Below are 19665 nucleotides of genomic sequence, written 5' to 3' on the forward strand. Positions count from 1 at the left end.
TTTTAGTTCCTTCAGAACTCTGGGGTGTATACCATCTGGTCCAGGTGGTTTACTACTCTTAAGTTTGTCAGTCAGGTCTACCACATCTTCTAGGTTCACCGTGATTTGATTCAGTCCATCTGAATCATTACCCATGAAAACCTTCTCCAGTACGGGTACCTCCCCAACATCCTCTTCAGTAAACACCGAAGCAAAGAAATAGGTGGGCCCAGGCGGAATCGCCGAGCCCATCCCTGTAACGGACGCGCCACCCGAGGAAGTGCGGCGGTCCGTAGGAGGACAGGGACAGGAGGGGGCCGAAGGAAAGAGAGAGTAGGGCGTCATCGGCAGGCGCCCGCGGCGCCGGCCGATGACGTAAGGGCTCCCTTAAAGGGCCACCGCAGAACAGCGGCCGCCCTTTTTGGTGAGAGCCGCCGCAAAGGAAAGCCCACCCACCCACCCGGCAGGATGTTCGGCAGAGGGTTAGAAAAATAAATAAATAAATAAATAGATAAATAAATTAAAAATAAAATTGCAAAGTATAACAGGGGTTAGTTGAATTCATAATCAGGAGGGGCAAGGACAGGGATATTGTCGCAGCTTAAAGGAAGGCGGTTACCCGGGCCGGTTGACTATATGATAAGGGGTGCTGGAGGCAGCACCGGATGACGCGATAGCCGTCAGCGCCAGGGGAGGCGCGGAAAAGGCGGTGGCGCGACAAAGCGCACATGGCGGGACTCCCTGGCGGAGAGAGGTGACGCCAGGGGGGCCCTGGCTAAAAGACGCCTGGCTACGTACGGCGGGCAGTCAGGGGAAGCACATCGGCTCGGGTATACCAGGGAGTTTATTCATATGTAAAGGAATAAAGCTGCGGCCTTTTGTTTATACCAAATAACAGTTGTGGTGTGTTTATTTGTGTCACGGGTGCGAAGTTTAGAGAAATAAGCAGGGAAAAAGGGGGGCAGACGAGAAAGGAACGCCAGATACAAAGTGAGCGAGTGGTGGCTGCTAACGTTAATCATTTAAGCTTTCCGCGATGACCTTAACTTCTCTAAGTGCCCCTTTAACCCCTCGATCATCTAACGGTCCAAATGACTCCCTCACAGTCTTTCTGCTTTGGATATATTTTAAAAAGTTTTTAGTGTGAGTTTTTGCCTCTACGGGCAACTTCTTTTCAAATTCTCTGGTAGCCTGTCTTATCAATGGTCTTACATTTAACTTGCCAACGTTTATGCATTATCCTATTTTCTTCTGTTGGATCCTTCTTCCAATTTTTGAATGAAGATTTTTTGGCTAAAATAGTTTCTTTCATCTCCCCTTTAAGCATGCCAGTAATCGTTTTGCCTTCTTTCCACCTTTCTTAATGTGTGAAATACATCTGGACTGTGCTTCTAGAATGGTATTATTTAACAGTGACCACACGCCTCTTGCACACTTTTTACTTTTGTAGCTGCTCCTTTCAGTTTTTTCCTAACAATTTTTCTCATTTTATCAAATTTTCCCTTTTGAAAGTTTAGCACGAGAGCCGTGGATTTGCATACTGTTCCTCTTCCAGTCATTATTTCAAATTTGATCATATTGGGGCGGATTTTAAAAGCCCTGCTCGCGTAAATCCGCCCGGATTTACGCGAGCAGGGCCTTGCGCGCCGGTGTGCCTATGTTCCATAGGCCTACCGGCGCGCGCAGAGCCCCGGGACTCACGTAAGTCCCGGGGTTTTTCGAGGGGGGCGTGTCGGGGGCACGTCGGGGGCGTGTCGGATCGGCGCGTGTTTTGGGGGCGGGACGCGGTGTTTCAGGGGCGGGCCCGGGGCGTGGTTTCGGCCCGGGGGCGTGGCCATGCCCTCCGGAACCGCCCCCAGGTTGCATCTCGGCATGCTAACGGCCCGCTGGCGCGCGGGGATTTACTTCTCCCTCCGGGAGGCGTAAATCCCCCGACAAAGGTAGGGGGGGGTCTAGACAGGGCCGGGGGGGGTGGGTTAGATAGAGGAAGGGAGGGGAAGGTGAGGGGAGGGTGAAAGCAAGTTCCCTCCGAGGCCGCTCCGATTTCGGAGCGGCCTCGGAGGGAACGGCGGCAGGCTGCGTGGCTCGGTGCGCGCCAGCTACACGAAATCGGCAGCCTTGCGCGCGCCGATCCAGGATTTTAGCGGATACGCACGGCTACGCGCGTATCTACTAAAATCCAGCGTACTTTTGTTGGCGCCTGATGCGCCAACAAAAGTACGCGAAGGCACGCTTTTTGAAAATCTACCCCATTGTGATCACTATTGCCAAGCGGCCCCACCACCATTACCTCTCTCACCAAATCCTGTGCTCCACTGAGAATTAGATCTAAAATTGCTCCTTCTCTCGTCGGTTTCTGAACCAATTGCTCCATAAAGCTATCATTTATTCCATCCAGGAATGTTATCTCTCTAGCGTGTCCCGATGATACATTTACCCAGTCAATATTGGGGTAATTGAAGTCTCCCATTATTACTGCACTACCAATTTGGTTAGCTTCCCTAATTTCTCTTAGCATTTCACTGTCCGTCTCACCATCTTGACCAGGTGGACGGTAGTATACTCCTATCACTATAGTCTTCCCCGCACACAAGGGATTTCTACCCATAAAGATTCAATTTTGCATTTAGTCTCATAAAGGATGTTTATCCTGTTGAACTTTATGCCATCCCGGACATAAAGCGCCACACCGCCTCCCGGGTGCTCCTCTCTGTCATTGCGATATAATTTGTACCCAAGTATAGCACTGTCCCATTGGTTGTCCTCCTTCCACCATGTCTCTGAGATGCCAGTTAAGTCTGTCATCATTCACTGCTATACATTCTAATTCTCCCATCTTATTTCTTAGACTTCTGGCATTAGCATACAAACATTTCAAAGTTTGTTTTTTGTTTGTATTTCCATTCTGCTTTTTAATTGATAGGCCATGGCATGGACACAAACCAGTTACAAAATTCCCACACTCTCACAGCTCATACCCGGATGTGCTCGGCTATGTGCACCTAGTTGAAAAATAGGGCGCACGCATACCTGTGCCCAGATTAGTTTATAACATAAGTGCGTATGTACATGTATGATATAAAATAGTGTCCCTGGGTGTGCACCAATGAAAACGTGTGCCCTCTCATCTCTTTTGAAAGTTACCATCTTAAAGGTGAATTTTAAAAGTCCAACACATGCATTAATTAGGGGATGCATGAATATGTCAGGTTCATTCACGCCAAGTGGATTTTAAAAGCTGCCAAGATATGCGTGTATCTCCCAGAACGCACACATCTTGGAAGTTTTGAAAAAGGGTCGGGGAGTGGTCTGGGTGTAACATGAGCGATTTGGGGCAGAACCTGAGATGTACGCGTAAATACTTATGCGATCCAGCACATGCCGAGACCCCCTACTGTGTAAATTTACTTCTGCTGTGGATGATGTGAAAGATAAAAAATAAAGAAAAATAGGCAGATCTATAGGGTTCTAAGGGTCGGGGCTAACTGTGGGGAGTAAAGGCTATTAAACTAGGTAGTTTAGAAGACCTATCTCTTAACTGGGCAAACTGAGGGTGAATTGGTAAAAATGGGAATAGTGTCAGTGTGCACCCTTTTTAAAATCCCCTGATTTATGTGATAGAAGTGGAATTTGTGCACACATGGGCACACCCACTTAAAATTTGGCACATGTGTGCCCGGCCAGGCTATTTTATAACACGCGTACCTATATGCATGCGTGTTATAAAATAGCTGTGTCCCTGGGCATGGGCTGCACATGAAAGCACATGTGCGCCCCCACGCCGGTTTGAAAGTTACTGTCCCTGTGATCTAACATGGCTTATAACATAATACAATATAATTAAGTAGCAAAATTACAAAAACAATGAATTACAAATATCAAAATCTAATCAGAATAAAATTTCCCTTCCTCCCACCATTCCCTAACCAGCCCTTCTCTCAACACGTGAGATGTCATTTGTGATAACATAACCAATGTGAACTAAGCATATCGATTGAGACAATTTTTGACCGTTATGGCTTCTCTTATGGTGCAGGAGAATGACAGGGACAAATTTAAAAAATCTTTGACAATTAAAATTTGTAGTAGATAAAGAATGAGTAATAGTGATGTCATATGATGTATACTTTTAAAATTTTGAAAAATGTACAAGGGATATAACTTACTTTAAAGACCATTAAAGCACTGATGTTATTGTTTTTGCTTTCATCCAAGGTCATGCACAGATTGTTCATCTCCTTTTAGAAAGGAATAAGTCTGGAACAATTCCATCTGATAGCCAAGGAGCAACACCACTGCACTATGCATCACAAAGCAATTTTGCCGTAAGTAGGAAATTTATGTAATTTACAGTTATACTCCTCAAAACTGACCTATTACCTGCTACTTGTAAAGGCTTAGAGGATAGCTTTCAACAACTACATATGGCGGCATACACGAGCATATATTGCCACATGCAGTTTTAGCATAGTAATATATAACCGCATATAATATATGCGCTTATTATAAAATACGCATAACTTTGCACCACAACATTAAAACCAAGTACTTATTTTATTCAATTATTTATTTTAAAATGTTTTTTACCCGCCCTTCCTATGTTCAGGATGGGATACAAGAAAACACACATAATAAAATGATATAAAATTACATAAGAATCAATCAACAATTACAAAAAATCAAACAAAATCACAGAAATTGACAGTGCTGATAGACCCAACTATTGACTTTTTTAGTGCTCATATGCATTGAACGTGTACTGTACACACCTATTTTAAAAATACATGCATGTATGTTTTATATGTCGAGATTTGCATGCATAAATCAGTGTACTTTAAAAATGAGTGAAATTACCAGTTTTACCAATTAGTCCACCAATTTGCCCAGTCCTCCAGGTTATTAAAACCCTCCTGATTCTTCAGCCTGAACTCTTCCCAGTTCTCCCACCCAGTATTACATAATAAACATGATTCATATCATGTCAGATAATTAGCAGGTGTAAAAATATGCTAGTAAGTTTGCAAATGTACGCGCATAAGTATCTTTTAAAATAGCAACTTATGCATGTAACTGTTGGCCCCACCAAGGAATATGCCTAGACTGTCCCTTTTTTACACGCATATATGTGCACACAAAAATGAAAATACACATGTATTTTCGACTTTTACAAAATATGGAATATGCAAGTAGAGGCTACTTATAAGTGTATATGCTAACTTATGCACATAACATTTTGAAAATTTAGCTTTTACTTTTTAAATAAAGTTTTCAATTTTTCTGATATAAGGTACTATATTTCTTTTATAGAGGATTTCTACATTATTTCAACCCTAGCAGTGTATATTTACTACAATAAATTTTCTGGCACAGCCATTGATAAGAACATAAAAAGTGCCATGTTGAAACATACTAATGGTCCATCAAGCCTACCATCCTCCTCCTATCCAGGTAACTTGGAAGTACCCAGTAGATCCTAATTTGGAAATCTATTCCCTTTTGCTCACTCCAAGAAGTAAAAGGAGGTGATCCACAAGTCTACCTGGCTAGTAATTGTTAATATACATATTTTCCAGAACCTAAACATAAGAAGTGCCATGCTGTGACCAGTCTGGATCTCTAGGAAGTATATGGCAGATCCCAAAGAGTAAATCCTTTTCTTTTTTCCCCACTCCCAGGGATAAGTGATGGCTTTCCCCAATTCTATCTGGCTATTAATAGTTTTGAACTTTTCTTCCAGGAACTTGTACAAACCCATTGTTACCTCAGCAATGCTAGATGCCTTGACAACATCCTCTGGCAACAAATTACACAGCTTAATTGTGTGTTATGTGAAAAAATATTTTCTTCAGCATGTTTTAAGTTTCAACTTTTTTTTTATTATGAATGAACCAAAACTGCAGTATCACATACTATATATTAGTTTCTTATGTACAGCATGCACATAGCCAATTTATCTCAGCTGATGTGATTCTGCTTGTGGGAGGGCCCCGCAAGTGGCCTCACTCACACGAATGCCTCTGATCTCGACACTGACCTCTTCTTTGTGGCTCAGGATCACCACCAGTGCCACCGTGATCTTTGCGGCCTGTGGGCCACTGTCTCCATCACTGCTCAGAAGTCCTCTTTCCTTGCTGGCGTCTTCCCCTAGGCGTGCGCTCATGCCTCAGCCCCGGTTTTAAAGGGTCCTTGGCAGGAAATGCAGTGGCACAAGCCCTATAAAAGGGCCCTTCTACTGCTTCTTGTTGCCTTTGAAAGGTCTTCTGTTTCCTGTCTTCATTGTTTGAGGTCCTCTATTTCTTTGTTCCTGTGATGTTCCTGGTCTTGTTACCAAGCGGGGACACTGCGGAGCGATCCCGCTGGGGTTTTAGTGTGCCCTTGGGCCCCTGGCACGACCCCGCACCAAGGGTAGGTGAGCGTGGACCCAGCCCCCAGCCGGACCTGCATGCCTCGGGAACCAACATGTGGGATGTTGGAGATGAACGGTCCTCCGACCGTTCCCGGCCCTTTCGGACCTGCCGCTGGGATGGCACGAGGCAGCAGGCTGGACACGGGACGTGGGCAGACGAAGGTCCAAAGCAGGAGACGAAGACTGGGGAACCATAGACGTAGACAGATGCTGAAGCAGGATACCATGGACGTAGACGGACGCTGAAGCAGGATACCATGGACATGGACGCTGACACAAACAGGAGGAATGACGATGGCACTGTCCCTCAGGGCGCCCTACACAGCCAGCACGGCTGGACTGGTTGTGGACCACCCTGTCCCACAACCGCGGGAGCGGAAGCAGCGCAGGGAAGGCAATATGCTGCAAACGCAGTCCGGGGAATATACTGCACTCCTGGCAGTCAAAAGCAGGTGCTGCACTCCTGGCAGCCGAAAGCAAGTGCTGCACTCCAGGCAGCCGAAAGCAGGATCAAGGCATCAAAAGACAAGGCAGGGGCTGCACTTCTGGCAGCCTGCCGCAAGTTCAAGCAACAAAGTAGAGGCAGGTATAAACACTATGGAACATCAAGGAACATCAGGGCATGCAAAACAAGGACACAAAGCTGGAGGAGAGAGTCCAGAGGCCAGACGGAGCGCTGGAAGCAACGACAACCAGAGACTTGTAACTCCATGCAAGGCGAAGTATGAATGCAGAAGCAAGGCTTTTATAGTCCAGAAACAGGCAACTCCCTGGAAGGAGTCTAGCTGGTCCGCCCCTCGCTGGCCCTATAACTGTGGAGAGGAGCCACGGGTTTGCCCCTAGGAGAAGGGCGTGGCCGGAACCAGGAAGTCCAAACACACACAGGCAGCCTCAGGCAGGCCCCTGGAACAACGAGGCCTCCCAGGCCCTGGAGCTAATCCTGGACACTTGCTCAAGCAAGGCCCCGGCTTCAGAGCGGCCTCCAAAGAAAAGGTAAGATGCCTCCTGAGGGGCAGCCACAGGAGGGATCGTAACAGGTCTTTTGTCATATTCCTGGTTCCTGTGTCTTCTGAGTCCTGGTCAAATCTTTGCCTTGTTCCTGAATCCAAGTCTTCATCTTGTTCCTGAATCTAAGCCTTTGCCTTCTTCCTGGTTCCATCCTTCATCCTGTCTAGAGTCTTCAGAGTCTTCGTTGCTGGTTAGTACTTCCTTGGTTTTAAAGTCTGAGCCTGCGTCTGAATCTGAGTTCCTGAGTCCTGTCCTTGGTCTTCGAAGTTCTTGTTTTAGCTTTTGTCTTGTTCCAAGTCTTTGAGTCCAGTGCCTGTGCTGCTATTGGCATGGTCTGTGGCCAGCCCCCAGGTTGTGTAGGGCACGCAGTGGCACTGGACTATCTCAGAGTCTTCATCATGTTACAAGTCCTGAGCCTGCATCTTATCCAGGTCTTCAGAGTCATGTCCTAGCCTTTGTCATGTCTGGTCTTGAGTCATCAACCTTTGTCTGTCCTCATGCACAGTCCATTTCCTAGCGGCAGTCTGAAAGGGCTTTCGAGTGCCGGAGGGCTACCCCAGAGACTAGCATTACATTGTTGGGTCTCAGTTCCTGGTGCGCGTTGGGTGTCCAAGTGTTCCTATGCCAAGTCAAACGTGTTCCTGTTTCCAAGCCAAGAGTATTCCTATTTCACCCAGGGCAGTCAAAAAAGCAAACAGAATGTTAAGAATTATTAGGAAGAAAATGGCAAATAAAACGAAGGATATCATAATAAGAACATAAGAAATTGCCATGCTGGGTCAGACCAAGGGTCCATCAAGCCCAGCATCCTGTTTCCAACAGAGGCCAAACCAGGTCACAAGAACCTGGCAATTACCCAAATGTCTCTGTATCGCTCCATGGTGAGACAGCACCTTGAATACTGTGTATAATTCTGGTCGCCACATCTCAAAAAATATATAGTTGCACTGGAGAAGATACAGAGAAAGGCGACCAAAATGATAAAGGTGATGGAATGACTCCCCTATGAGGAAAAGCTAAAGAGGTTAGGGCTGTTCAGTTTGGAGAAGAGATGGCTGAGGGGGGATATGATAGAGGTCTATAAGGTCATGGAGGTCTAGAATGGGTAAATGTGAATAGGTTATTTACTCTTTCGGATAATAGAAGGACTAGGGGACACCCCATCAACCTAATAAATGAAGGTTGACCGACGTGCCGCAAATGCGCAGTAGAGAGCAACTCTACTGCGCATGTGCGAGCACGTCGGTCACAGTAGAGCATCAGCTGCTTGATAACATGGCGGCTGCAGCAGCGGCGGCATCGGCAAGGGGCAGTGGCGGCGGCATCGGCAAGGGGCATCGGCAGCAGCATCAGCGAGGAGCGGCGGCATCGGCAAGGTGCAGTGGCGGCGGCGGTATCGGCGAGGGGCAGCGGCGGCGGCGGCATCGGCGAGGGGCAGTAAGAGGTGGCGGCGAGCAGTAGCAGTGGCGGCGAGAAGCAGCGAACCCGGTGGTGAGGGAGGAGAGAGTGAGAGTGAGGGGAGGGGTGAGAGGGGGAGGGAGAGTGAGGGGAGGGGTTAGAGGGGGAGGGGTGAGAGAGGGAGGGAGAGAGAGTGAGGGGAGGGGAGGGGTGAGAGGGAGAGTGAGGGGAGGGGTGAGAGGGGAGAGTGAGGGGGGGAGGGAGAGTGAGGGGAGGGGGAGAGTGAGGAGAGGGAGGGGAGGGAGAGTGAGGGGAGGGGAGGGGTGGGAGGGAGAGTGAGGGGAGGGGTGAGAGGGGGGAGGGTTGCCCGTTTTAACGGGCTTAACGGCTTGTGAAGTTATAAAGTAACACATTTAAAACAAATCATAGAAAATTCTTTTTCATTCAATGTACAATTAAGCTATGAAATTTCATGCCAGAGGATGTGGTTAGGACAGTTATTGTAGCTGGGTTTAAAAAAGGTTTGGATAAGTTCTTAGAGGAGAAGTCCATTAACTGCTATTAATCAAGTTGACCAAGGGAATATGCACTGAAATTACTGGCATTAGTAGCATGTGATCTATTTAATGTTTGGGTACTTACCAGTTACTTGTAGTCTGGATTGGCCACTGTTGGAAACAGGATGCTGGGCTTGATGGACCCTTAGTCTGACCCAGTATGGCAACTTCTTATGTTTATTTATTTATTTAAAATTTTTTATATACCGTCGTTCAGTTGTATTCCATCACAACGGTTTACAGTGAGGCACATAAATATATCTTTGGTTACTTGTGTAGATTAGTACTGTCACTAGGAAGTGCCATTAAATTTCAGTAACAAAGTTTCATAAAAAATACTATTTGTATAGTGATATAAATCTTGTCCTTTTCTACGTTTATCAGTCTTAGTTATGTGTATAACTCTACCGTAATGTATATTTGTTTTAAAAGACACTCATAATGCACAATACAGGGTGCTACGTGCTGATGGTCTGCTGCCAGATTTCATATTCCACTATTCTCTGTTCTCTTTGTAGAAGGTTTGTTTGAAAAGCCAGGTGGCATGGACTCTCCTCCCGCTGAGTTTTTTCGGGAGGTGTGCACTGATTAAAATGATCTTGGTTCCTAAGCTCTTATACCTGCTCCACATGCTCCCTTGCTGGCTGACGGTTCGAGATGTGCAGCGGTTACATGGGGGTCTGTCTCATTTTTTGTGGAAAGGAAAGCGTGCAAGGATAAAATACACGGTATTGCAATATGCTAGGGAGGCGGGAGGGTATGGGGTGCCTGACTTTCGAGTGTATAATGCTGCTTGCCAGTTGAGATTTGTGGGGGAGTGGCTTACGGGGAAGTACTGTTATTGTGAAGAGGGTTTACTGTCTAGTATGTCTGCTCCCTGGTTGCCACTTTCTCTCCTTCAGGTGGATGCGAAGAGATTGCAAGCTTTGCTTTACCCGAGGTGCCTGCTGTCCCCATGTATCAAGGCCTGGCGCTGGCTGCGTCAGCTGACTGGGTTGAAGGGGCTTTCCTCACTGCTGATGCCGCTCCTGGGCAACCTGGACTTTCGCCCCGGGCGGGATTGCCGTGGCGTTTTTCAATGCTGGGCCTCCCAGGGTGTGGAATACTTATATCACTTGTTTGATCCAGACACCCATGAGCTCCTGGACTTTCAAACTTTGCACAGAACACATCACCTATCGCCAAAGCACTATTTTGGATATCTACAGGCGCAACATTACCTTCAGACTTTTCGTTGGTCCAAGGAAGATGTGGCTGCAGAATCCCTTTTCGCCACTACAGTATCGGACGCCCTCAGTGTGAATAATTCGATTAAGAGCTGGAAACGACTGTGTGTGGACTATAAATGGCTCGATCATCTAACTGTTTTGGCTTCCCGATGGTCATCAGCTTTGCAGGACACCGTGACTCCGGAGCAAGTGCAACGCTGGTTTTTGTCCCTGCACACCCAAAATCCAGACCTGGGGCTTCGGGAATTGCAGTATCGTATTCTGCACATGTCATACTATGATGATGTCAGGAGATTTCAGATGGGGCTTACTGACACCCCGCTTTGTATCAAATGTGGTGGGGAAGAGGGGACCTTGGTACACAGGCTCCTCCTGTGCCCGACGGTCACTCCCTTTTGGATCCAGGTGATGCAGACTATTTCTCAATGCACTGGGCTTCCCACCCGCTGTGGAGGGCAGGCACTGACTACGCACCCATTGTACACCGTGAATCCTTGCCCACCTAGTAAAGCTAAATTTGCCCGACTGGCGATGCTGTTGGCGTGTAGGACTATACTTTCGGTATGGGTGGAGCCACAAGGTGCGCCTACTGAGGCGGCTTGGGCCGCCAGGATGACTTTGGAGCTGCAAATGGAGCATTTGGATTGTATCTCGGGACATCGTACAAGGGACCAGTTATATGAAGACTGTTGGCAGGGTTTCTTTCAAGGACTCCCTGGAGGGACGCAAGCTACCTTGCTTATCTCTGGATATTCTAACGATTGGACTTAATCCAGTTCCATGGACCTAGGGACGGGACCGGGGGGGGAGGGAGGGGAGAGGGTGGTGAATGTGTGAGTGGGGTTGGGGGCGGATGGGTAGGGGGGAGTATCAGGGGGGGACCGTGTGGGAGTGCAGAGTATGCTCTACACGGCGGGTTTGGGGTATGGCGGGGGGGAAGGCAAATGTTGTTTGAGTTGGGGTCTGTGATGGGGAGAAAAGGTCAATGAAAATGTGGGTCACGGGTCAGTGGTCGGTAACCCATTGTTGGTTGGTAGGGTCTACCACTGCTGGGAAACACGTCTGTATTGCGTGTGTTTTAGTTTATGCCTAGTATTCTGTTGGAGGCTTGTTTGGAGATGTTTTGTTTTCTGATATGGCCGCTACTCTCGACTCAATAAAAATTATTTTGCAAAAAAAAAAAAAGAAAAGCCAGGTTTTTAAACTCTTTTTGAAAAGTTTGAAATCTCTCTGAAGTCTAGTTTAAGGGCATGGTGTTCCATGGTATTGGTCCAGCTAATGATAAAGCTCTATCTCTCACTTGGATCAGTCTGGCTATTTTAATGGACAGAATGGTTAGGAGTGCTTTGTTGGCAGATCTCAGGTTTCTATGTGGGACATGAACATGTAGGGCTGTGTTCAGCCATTCTGCTTTTTCGTCATGAATCAATTTGTGAATTGTGCAAAGTGTTTTATATTGAACTCTGTATTCAGTTGGAAGCCAGTGTAATTCTGCTAAGGTATCCGTAATGGGATCATTTTTTCTTTTACCAGTTAGTACCCTTGCGGCAGAGTTTTGCAGTATTTGTAGTGGTCTTATTGTTGTGTATGGTAGTCCTAGGAAAAAGGCATTACAGTAGTCGGTGCTAGCAAATATTAGTGCTTGTAAGACTGTTCTGAAGTTTGTCATTGTTAGTAAAGGTTTTAATTTCCTGAGTACCATAAGTTTGACGTATCCTTCTTTAACTTTTAAAGATATGTGTGGTTTGAGACTGAGTTACGTATCTATTATTACACTGAGGTTATGTACTTTTTCGGCTAATTCTATCTTCTGATTATTCAGCAGTATTGGGGTTTGGATGATCGTTAAGTTTTTATGTTCTAAATGTAAAAATTCAGTTTTCTGTATGTTGATGACTAGTTCCATTTGGTTTAGTAACTGTTTGATGATGTCTAGGTACATGTTTGCTAGTTTTAGTGTTTTTTCTATTGTGTCTTCAATGGGAAGTAGTAGTTGAATGTCATCTGCATAAATGTAGTGTATGATTCCCAGGCCCGCTAGGAGATGGCATAGCGGCGGCAGATAAATATTAAACAGGGTTGCATATAGAGCTGATCCCTGTGGTACTCCTGTTTTTAGATTTACTTTTTCTGATAATACGTTATTTATACAGACTTGGTAAAATCTGTTACTTAGGTATGATTTGAACCAGGCTAAACTTTTTTCCTGTAGGCCTATTTCTTCCAGTCTCTTTAAAAGTATGTCATGATTTACTGTGTCAAATGCTGCTGAAAGGTCTAGCACATTCAGAATGTAGTGTTTTCCACTATCAAATCCTCTCAGAATGTTGTCATTCAGTGAGAGCAGCAGGGTCTCGGTGCTGTAGTGTTTGCAAAATCCATGCTGTGAGGGGTATAGTATATTATTGTTATCTAAATGCTCAGCCAGTTTTTGTACAGATTTTTCTATTAATTTTGCAATGAGTGGTAAGTTTGATGATGTAGTTGCTCAGAGAAAGGGGGTCACTTTTTTTTTCTTCAGAATTGATTTGATGATTGCCCCTTTTAGTATGTCAGGCATGTTTCCTTCTTCTAGGGATAGGTTTATGATCTTTGATAGTGTAGGGGTAACTATGTTTGTTAATTTTTTAATGTCAGTAGTTGGCAGGGCGGGGCAGGATTTATCTTTTTCAGCAAGGATTCCACTTCTAGTTCTGTTGCCTCATCAAAACTGGACCATGGAGTGGTGTCTCTTTTTTGCATATTAATTTCTTGTTTGGTTGAATTTGGGAGTTTGGTTCTTAGACTTGTTACTTTGTCATTAAAAAACTGTGCTATTTCGTTGCACTTATTTTCAGGTAAATTCAGGCGGGACTCTGTTTTATCATTGGTGAGATCTTTAACTGCGGTGAATAATGTCCTTGGGTTATTTGCAAATTTTTCAATTTTTGAGCTGTAGTAATGTTTTTTTTGCGTCAAAAATTGTTTGTAATAGGCTAGGTGTTTTCTGAATCTAGTTAAGTTTTCATTAGTTTTGTGTTTTTTCCTTTCTTTTTCTTTTTTTCTAAGGTTCCGTTTTATTTCTTTTATCTTTTCGTTGTACCAGGGGTTTGTTTGTTTCGGTTCATTGATGTGTTTATATTTTAAGGGGTTGATTTCATCGGCTAGTTTGTTGGTTGTTTCTATCCATGCTTTTGTTGCCGAGTGACAATCTTTATAGTCTAGTTCTACCAGTTTTTCATATAATTCTTTACCTAATGTTTCAATGTTATAAGGGGGTCTGTATTTAAATTCTGTTGGTTCTGTTCTTTTCCCCTGGGGGGTCCTAGATACTTCATGATGGATTGGATGAGAAAGTGATCTGACCATGGGATTTGTGAATAATCTGTTTTTATGTGTTATAAATGTCAGATCGAGGGAGTGACCTGCTTTCTGTGTTGGTTTTTTCATAATTAGATTAAAGCCTAGTGCTGTCATTATGTCCATTAGTGTTTGGCAGGTGTTCGATAATGGGTGAACATCCATGTGGAGATTGAAATCTCCTAGCACTATAGTGGGTTTTGATGTGTTTAAGTGTGTAGTGAGGAATTCAATCAGTGGTGAGATGTTTAGTTCGAGGAAGCTGGGCGGACAGTAAATCAGGCATATCTGCATATTAATTGTATCAAAAATTGCAATTTTGTGGTGACTTGGGGGTATTGTTGTTCTGTGTTCTAAAGGCAGGGAGGTAGAATTAAGTGAGAACGCAGGAAGACAAGACCAATTCAAGGCACTACGTGCAGATGTCAACAAGGAGGGGACGTGGATGAGTTCCTGCCACAGTCTCTTTAAGGAGAACAATGACAGGCATGTGCGCTCCTACGGAGTTCCTGGGAGTGAGGGCATGGCGGCATCTTACTGTATGAAGCAGTATGTTTTCGGCAGCGTTTCCAGCTGCTTGCGATTGCCAGTGGCATTGGGGGTGAGTGAAGTGGCTCTTGGGTCCCTCATGCGAGCCGTGAATTCTCAGAGTATCCTTCCTTCAAAGTCCCCTCTCCAGTTTTTTGGGTTTGGTTTTCTTGGGGAATCTTAGATGAAACTCACATACTAGTTGGGGGGCTTGGAGGTTGGAGGCTGGAGGTTGGCTCCCATGAATTTTCTTCTGGTCCGTAGTTTTTCCAAGAGATTATGTATTGAAGCTTGTTTCAGACCTTCTGGAAGAGAGTATCTTCTCCAATTCATACTGGTTGTCTTCCTTGGTGTCCACATCAGAGGACCTAAGTAAGAACATATTGTCAAGTATACAATTGTTTTCATATGAATCTGTTATAGTTTGCAGTCATTTCTTCTGAATTTCTCTGTGGTGACTAATCAAGTTATTTTTACCTATCAAGTTATTTTTACCTTCCTAGTTTTATTTCTCAGGCTCCCCGTTAGAGCCTCCTACTCCCTGCTTTTTGTTGTCCCCCCCCCCCCCCCCCAATTCCTGTTCATTGTAATTTCCACCTAATGATGAGATGTAAACTGATATGATGTGTATTCTGTCGGTATAGAAAAGCTGATAAATAAATAAATAAAAATAAATAACTTTTAACAATATCGGGATATCTATCACACTGTCTGGACATCAAAATCATGTTAAGTCATGTTATATCCACATGTGAATATATTTGTTCACAGAGGGGTAGATTTTAAAAGGAGCGCACGCAGTTCCCAGCGTGCGCACATGGTCACGCTGATTATATAACATGCGCAGATATGCACGCCAGATGTTAAAAACCACGCACGCATGTTTGGGCGGTGTGCGCAGGGGGGGATTTTAGTAGATTATGCGTGGTGACGAAATAGGGCCTTCCTCCGTTCCCTCCCCCCTTACCTAAACCCCTTCCTCTTCCCATCTCCTCCCCACCTCCTTAACCCGTCCCAAAAACTTACAGATTTTTTGTTTCACCACTTACTGCTCTCCTGGAGCAGAAGTAGTTTGCATGTGCCGACTGACTGCCAGCGCCCTCTTCCCCGGGACAGTGGCTAATGGCCGCTGCCCCGGCAGGCCTCCGCCAAACCCCGCCCCTCCTTGCTCAGATCACGCCCTTGGCCTGCCCTCTTTTCAGGGCCTAACAATTATGCACGTATCATCACTTACGCTTGTGACCGGGCCCTTTTGAAAATGCACGAAAAAGGGGCATGCCCTGCCCCTTTGTACGCCCCTTCTTACGCCTGAGGAACACCGAAAGAAAAGGAACATCAAAACACACAACAAAATCAACGCATGATGGAATTGTTAAAAGGAGGGGGTGGATTGTCAACACAACCCTTTGAAATCTGCATCAACAAAGGTAAGTACAGCAACAAATACAAATACTTGAGAAAATCAAAAGAAAGTTACAAATCATTAGCTAAGAGAGAAACCAACTTAAGTAATCTCATCCAAGTAAAAAAGACTAAAAATCCAATCACATTAAGTCTGAATAAAATGTTAACTTTAACGTTCATTCTAGTAAATGCTCAATCTATAACAAAGAAATTCCCAATAGTAACTGACCTACTGTACGACATCAAACCAAGTTTCATCGCTATCACCGAATCGTGGTTAAAAAAATCTGACATTATCCTAAAAAATCAAATAGCACACAGAAATTATGACATATTTTCAATTCCCAGGATAAATAAATGCGGAGGTGGCCTAGTTCTAATTATTGAAAAAAAATTCAAGTGTAAATTGATTCCAACAACACCCCCTCAAAACCATGAAATTGCATTATTTGATACTGAACACACTCAAATATGCCTTATTTATTGCCCCTCCAGCCTACTTGACCTAAACATATCCCCGCTAATCGAATATTTAACAATAAACCTAAACACTTCCAAACCAACCATCGTGCTTGGAGATTTTAACCTTCACATGGACTTGCATCCATTATCAAATACATGCCAGACACTAAACGATATGATGCAAGCACTGGGATTCACTTTAATTACAGATAAACCTACACACAAAGCAGGACATGCACTCGACTTGACATACATCAACCATAGCTTCCTTGAACACATGAACACTAATTATAGTCAAATTCCATGGTCAGACCATTTCCTAATTCAGTCCACTATTAAATGGATAAAGCCAAAAGAAATACAGAAAAATGAACCTTTAGAATTTAAATATCATCCACCTTTTAACATTGACATACTAAAAAACAAACAAGAAGAAACACTAGTTCACTTTGGCCACAAAGACTGTGTAGCTGCATGGTTTAACGAGAAGATAAAAGAAATCAAACAAAATCTGAGGAAAAAAGTGGAAAAAAGACAAATCAGCAGAAAATTTAACAAAATTTAGGAAACAACTAGCCTATTACAAAAAAGTAATTCTTGACGCAAAAAAACTATTCTTTAGTTCAAAAACTGAAAAATTTGCAAACAACCCAAGAACACTATTTAACATAGTTAAAAATCTGACTAATGATAAAACAGAGGCGCTCCAAACCCCACAAGAGAGTAGTAAATGCAACGATATAGCACACTATTTCTCAGACAAAATCACAAGCCTTAAAGCACACAAAAGAGACGTGACACAATGGTCCACATTTGACGAGGTATCCCAGATCGAAGTGGAATCCATGATAAAAAATTTGAATCCCGCCCCACATAAAATTGACACCATTCCCACCATGGATATAAAAAAACTAGCTGATATAAGTTCCTACACAATAGCCAAAATAATGAATCTATCACTTAGCGAAGGAGTAATGCCAGACTCACTTAAGAATGCAATAATAAAACCAATACTGAAAAAGAAAAACAGTGACCCAAATGTCTTAAGTAACTATAGACCTGTTTCAAACTTCCCTAAGCTTGCTAAATTAATAGAAAAAGCAGTACAAAATAGAGATGTGAATCGTGTCCTCGATCGTCTTAACGATCGATTTCGGCTGAGAGGGGGAGGGAATCGTATTGTTGCCGTTTGGGGGGGTAAAATATCGTGATATATCGTTAAAATCGTTAAAACCCGCTAAAACCCACCCCCGACCCTTTAAATTAAATCCCCCACCCTCCCGAACCCCCCCCAAATGACTTAAATTACCTGGTGGTCCAGCGGCGGTCCGGAACGGCAGCGGTCCGGAACGGGCTCCTGCTACTGAATCTTGTTGTCTTCGGCCGGCGCCATTTTCCAAAATGGCGCCGAAAAATGGCGGCGGCCATAGACCAACAGGATTCGACGGCAGGAGGTCCTTCCGGACCCCCGCTGGACTTTTGGCAAGTCTTGTGGGGGTCAGGAGGCCCCCCCCAAGCTGGCCAAAAGTTCCTGGAGGTCCAGCGGGGGTTCAGGGAGCGATTTCCCGCCACGAATCGTTTTCCGTACGGAAAATGGCGCCGGCAGGAGATCGACTGCAGGAGGTCGTTCAGCGAGGCGCCGGAACCCTCGCCGCTGCCGTTCCGGACCCCCAGGTAATTTAAGTTATTTGGGGGGGGTTCGGGAGGGTGGGGGATTTAATTTAAAGGGTCGGGGGTGGGTTTTAGCGGGTTTTAGTGTGCCGGCTCACGATTCTAACAATTTATAACGATAAATCGTTAGAATCTCTATTGTATTGTGTTCCATAACGGTTTAAGACGATATTAAAATTATCGGACGATAATTTTAATCGTCCTAAAACGATTCACATCCCTAGTACAAAAGCAACTAACGGAATATCTAGATAACAATAACATACTCTACCCCTCGCAACATGGCTTCAGAAAACACTAGCGCACCGAAACATTACTAATCTCTCTAACAGATAATGTACTACACGGATTTGACAGCGGAAAACACTACATTATGATACTATTAGACCTGTCAGCAGCATTTGACACAGTAAACCATAGCATACTACTGAAAAGGTTAGAAGAAATAGGATTACAAAACAAAACAATTGAATGGTTCACATCCTACCTTAACAATAGATCTTTTCAAATACAGATAAAAAACACAATATCAGACAAAATCGAAATAAAGACAGGGGTCCCCCAAGGTTCAGCACTTTCAGCGACCCTATTTAACATTTACATGCTGCCCCTTTGCCACCTACTGGCAGGACTAGGTATCATACATTACATATATGCTGACGACATTCAGCTAATTCTACTGGTAGAAGAAATAATTGAAAAAACACTGAACTTTGCAATGTTGTACCTAGATATAATTAAACAACTACTAAACCAAATGGAACTAGTAATTAACATCGAAAAAACAGAATTTATACATCTTGAACGAAAAAACATTGAAATAATTCAGAATCCCATCAAACTTAAAAATGACAAAACAGTGGAGCTAACTGAGAAAGCTCGAAACCTAGGAGTAATAATTGACACGGAACTCAGCCTTAAACAACACATATCACTGAAAGTTAGAGAAGGCTACACCAAATTAATGGTCCTTAGGAGACTAAAACCCTTATTAACCCAAGCACACTTTTGAACAGTTCTGCAAGCACTAATATTCGCTAGCTCAGACTATTGTAACACACTTTTCCTAGGATTACCATATGCAACACTAAGACCACTACAAATACTACAGAACTCAGCTGCCAGAATACTTACTGGAAAAAGCAGAAGGGATCATATCACTCAAACACTTGCCGATTTATACTGGCTGCCAACAGAACAAAGAGTGCCATTTAAAATGCTATGCACAATTCATAAACTAATCAATGACGAAAATGCCGATTGGCTAAACACTGCACTATGATTACACTGATAAAAGAAGGATTCTACAAACTCCAAATCCTAAAGAAACTCCAACCTCTACTACATCCCCCTGACTACCGGACGGTGCTGCGATCCCTCCTTTTCGGCCAAGATAGACTATTGCAACGCCCTCATAACTGGCATTCCCGCATCCACCCTCAAGCCCCTCCAGCTTCTACAAAATGCTGCCGCTCGGTCACTAACGAATAAGAAAAAATCAGATCACATTACGCCCGCACTTAAACAACTCCACTGGCTGCCCGTCCCATTCAGATCTCAATACAAAACACTCATGCTCATACACAAAGCAATCCATAATGACAAAGCCAGCTTGGCTACAAGGACCTCTGACCCCCCGCAACCCCACTAGAAATCTCTGCTCAACCAACACCGGCCTACTCCC

The 19665-nt window shown here is 44.4% G+C and overlaps 1 protein-coding gene across 9 annotated transcripts in view; it reads left to right on the top strand.

The window, feature by feature from the left end:
* Nucleotides 1-19665, top strand: part of INVS (inversin) — a 1037426-nt gene that overhangs the window by 518947 nt on the left and 498814 nt on the right. For all 9 annotated transcript variants that reach the window (XM_029589897.1, XM_029589895.1, XM_029589896.1 and 6 more), the window contains one exon: nt 4195-4304. In XM_029589897.1, the coding sequence (XP_029445757.1) occupies nt 4195-4304 (110 nt within the window). The remainder of the gene's footprint in view (nt 1-4194; nt 4305-19665) is intronic.

The sequence above is a fragment of the Rhinatrema bivittatum genome, chromosome 2 (genome assembly GCF_901001135.1).
Source record: "Rhinatrema bivittatum chromosome 2, aRhiBiv1.1, whole genome shotgun sequence".
In the NCBI taxonomy this organism is placed as follows: domain Eukaryota; kingdom Metazoa; phylum Chordata; class Amphibia; order Gymnophiona; family Rhinatrematidae; genus Rhinatrema; species Rhinatrema bivittatum.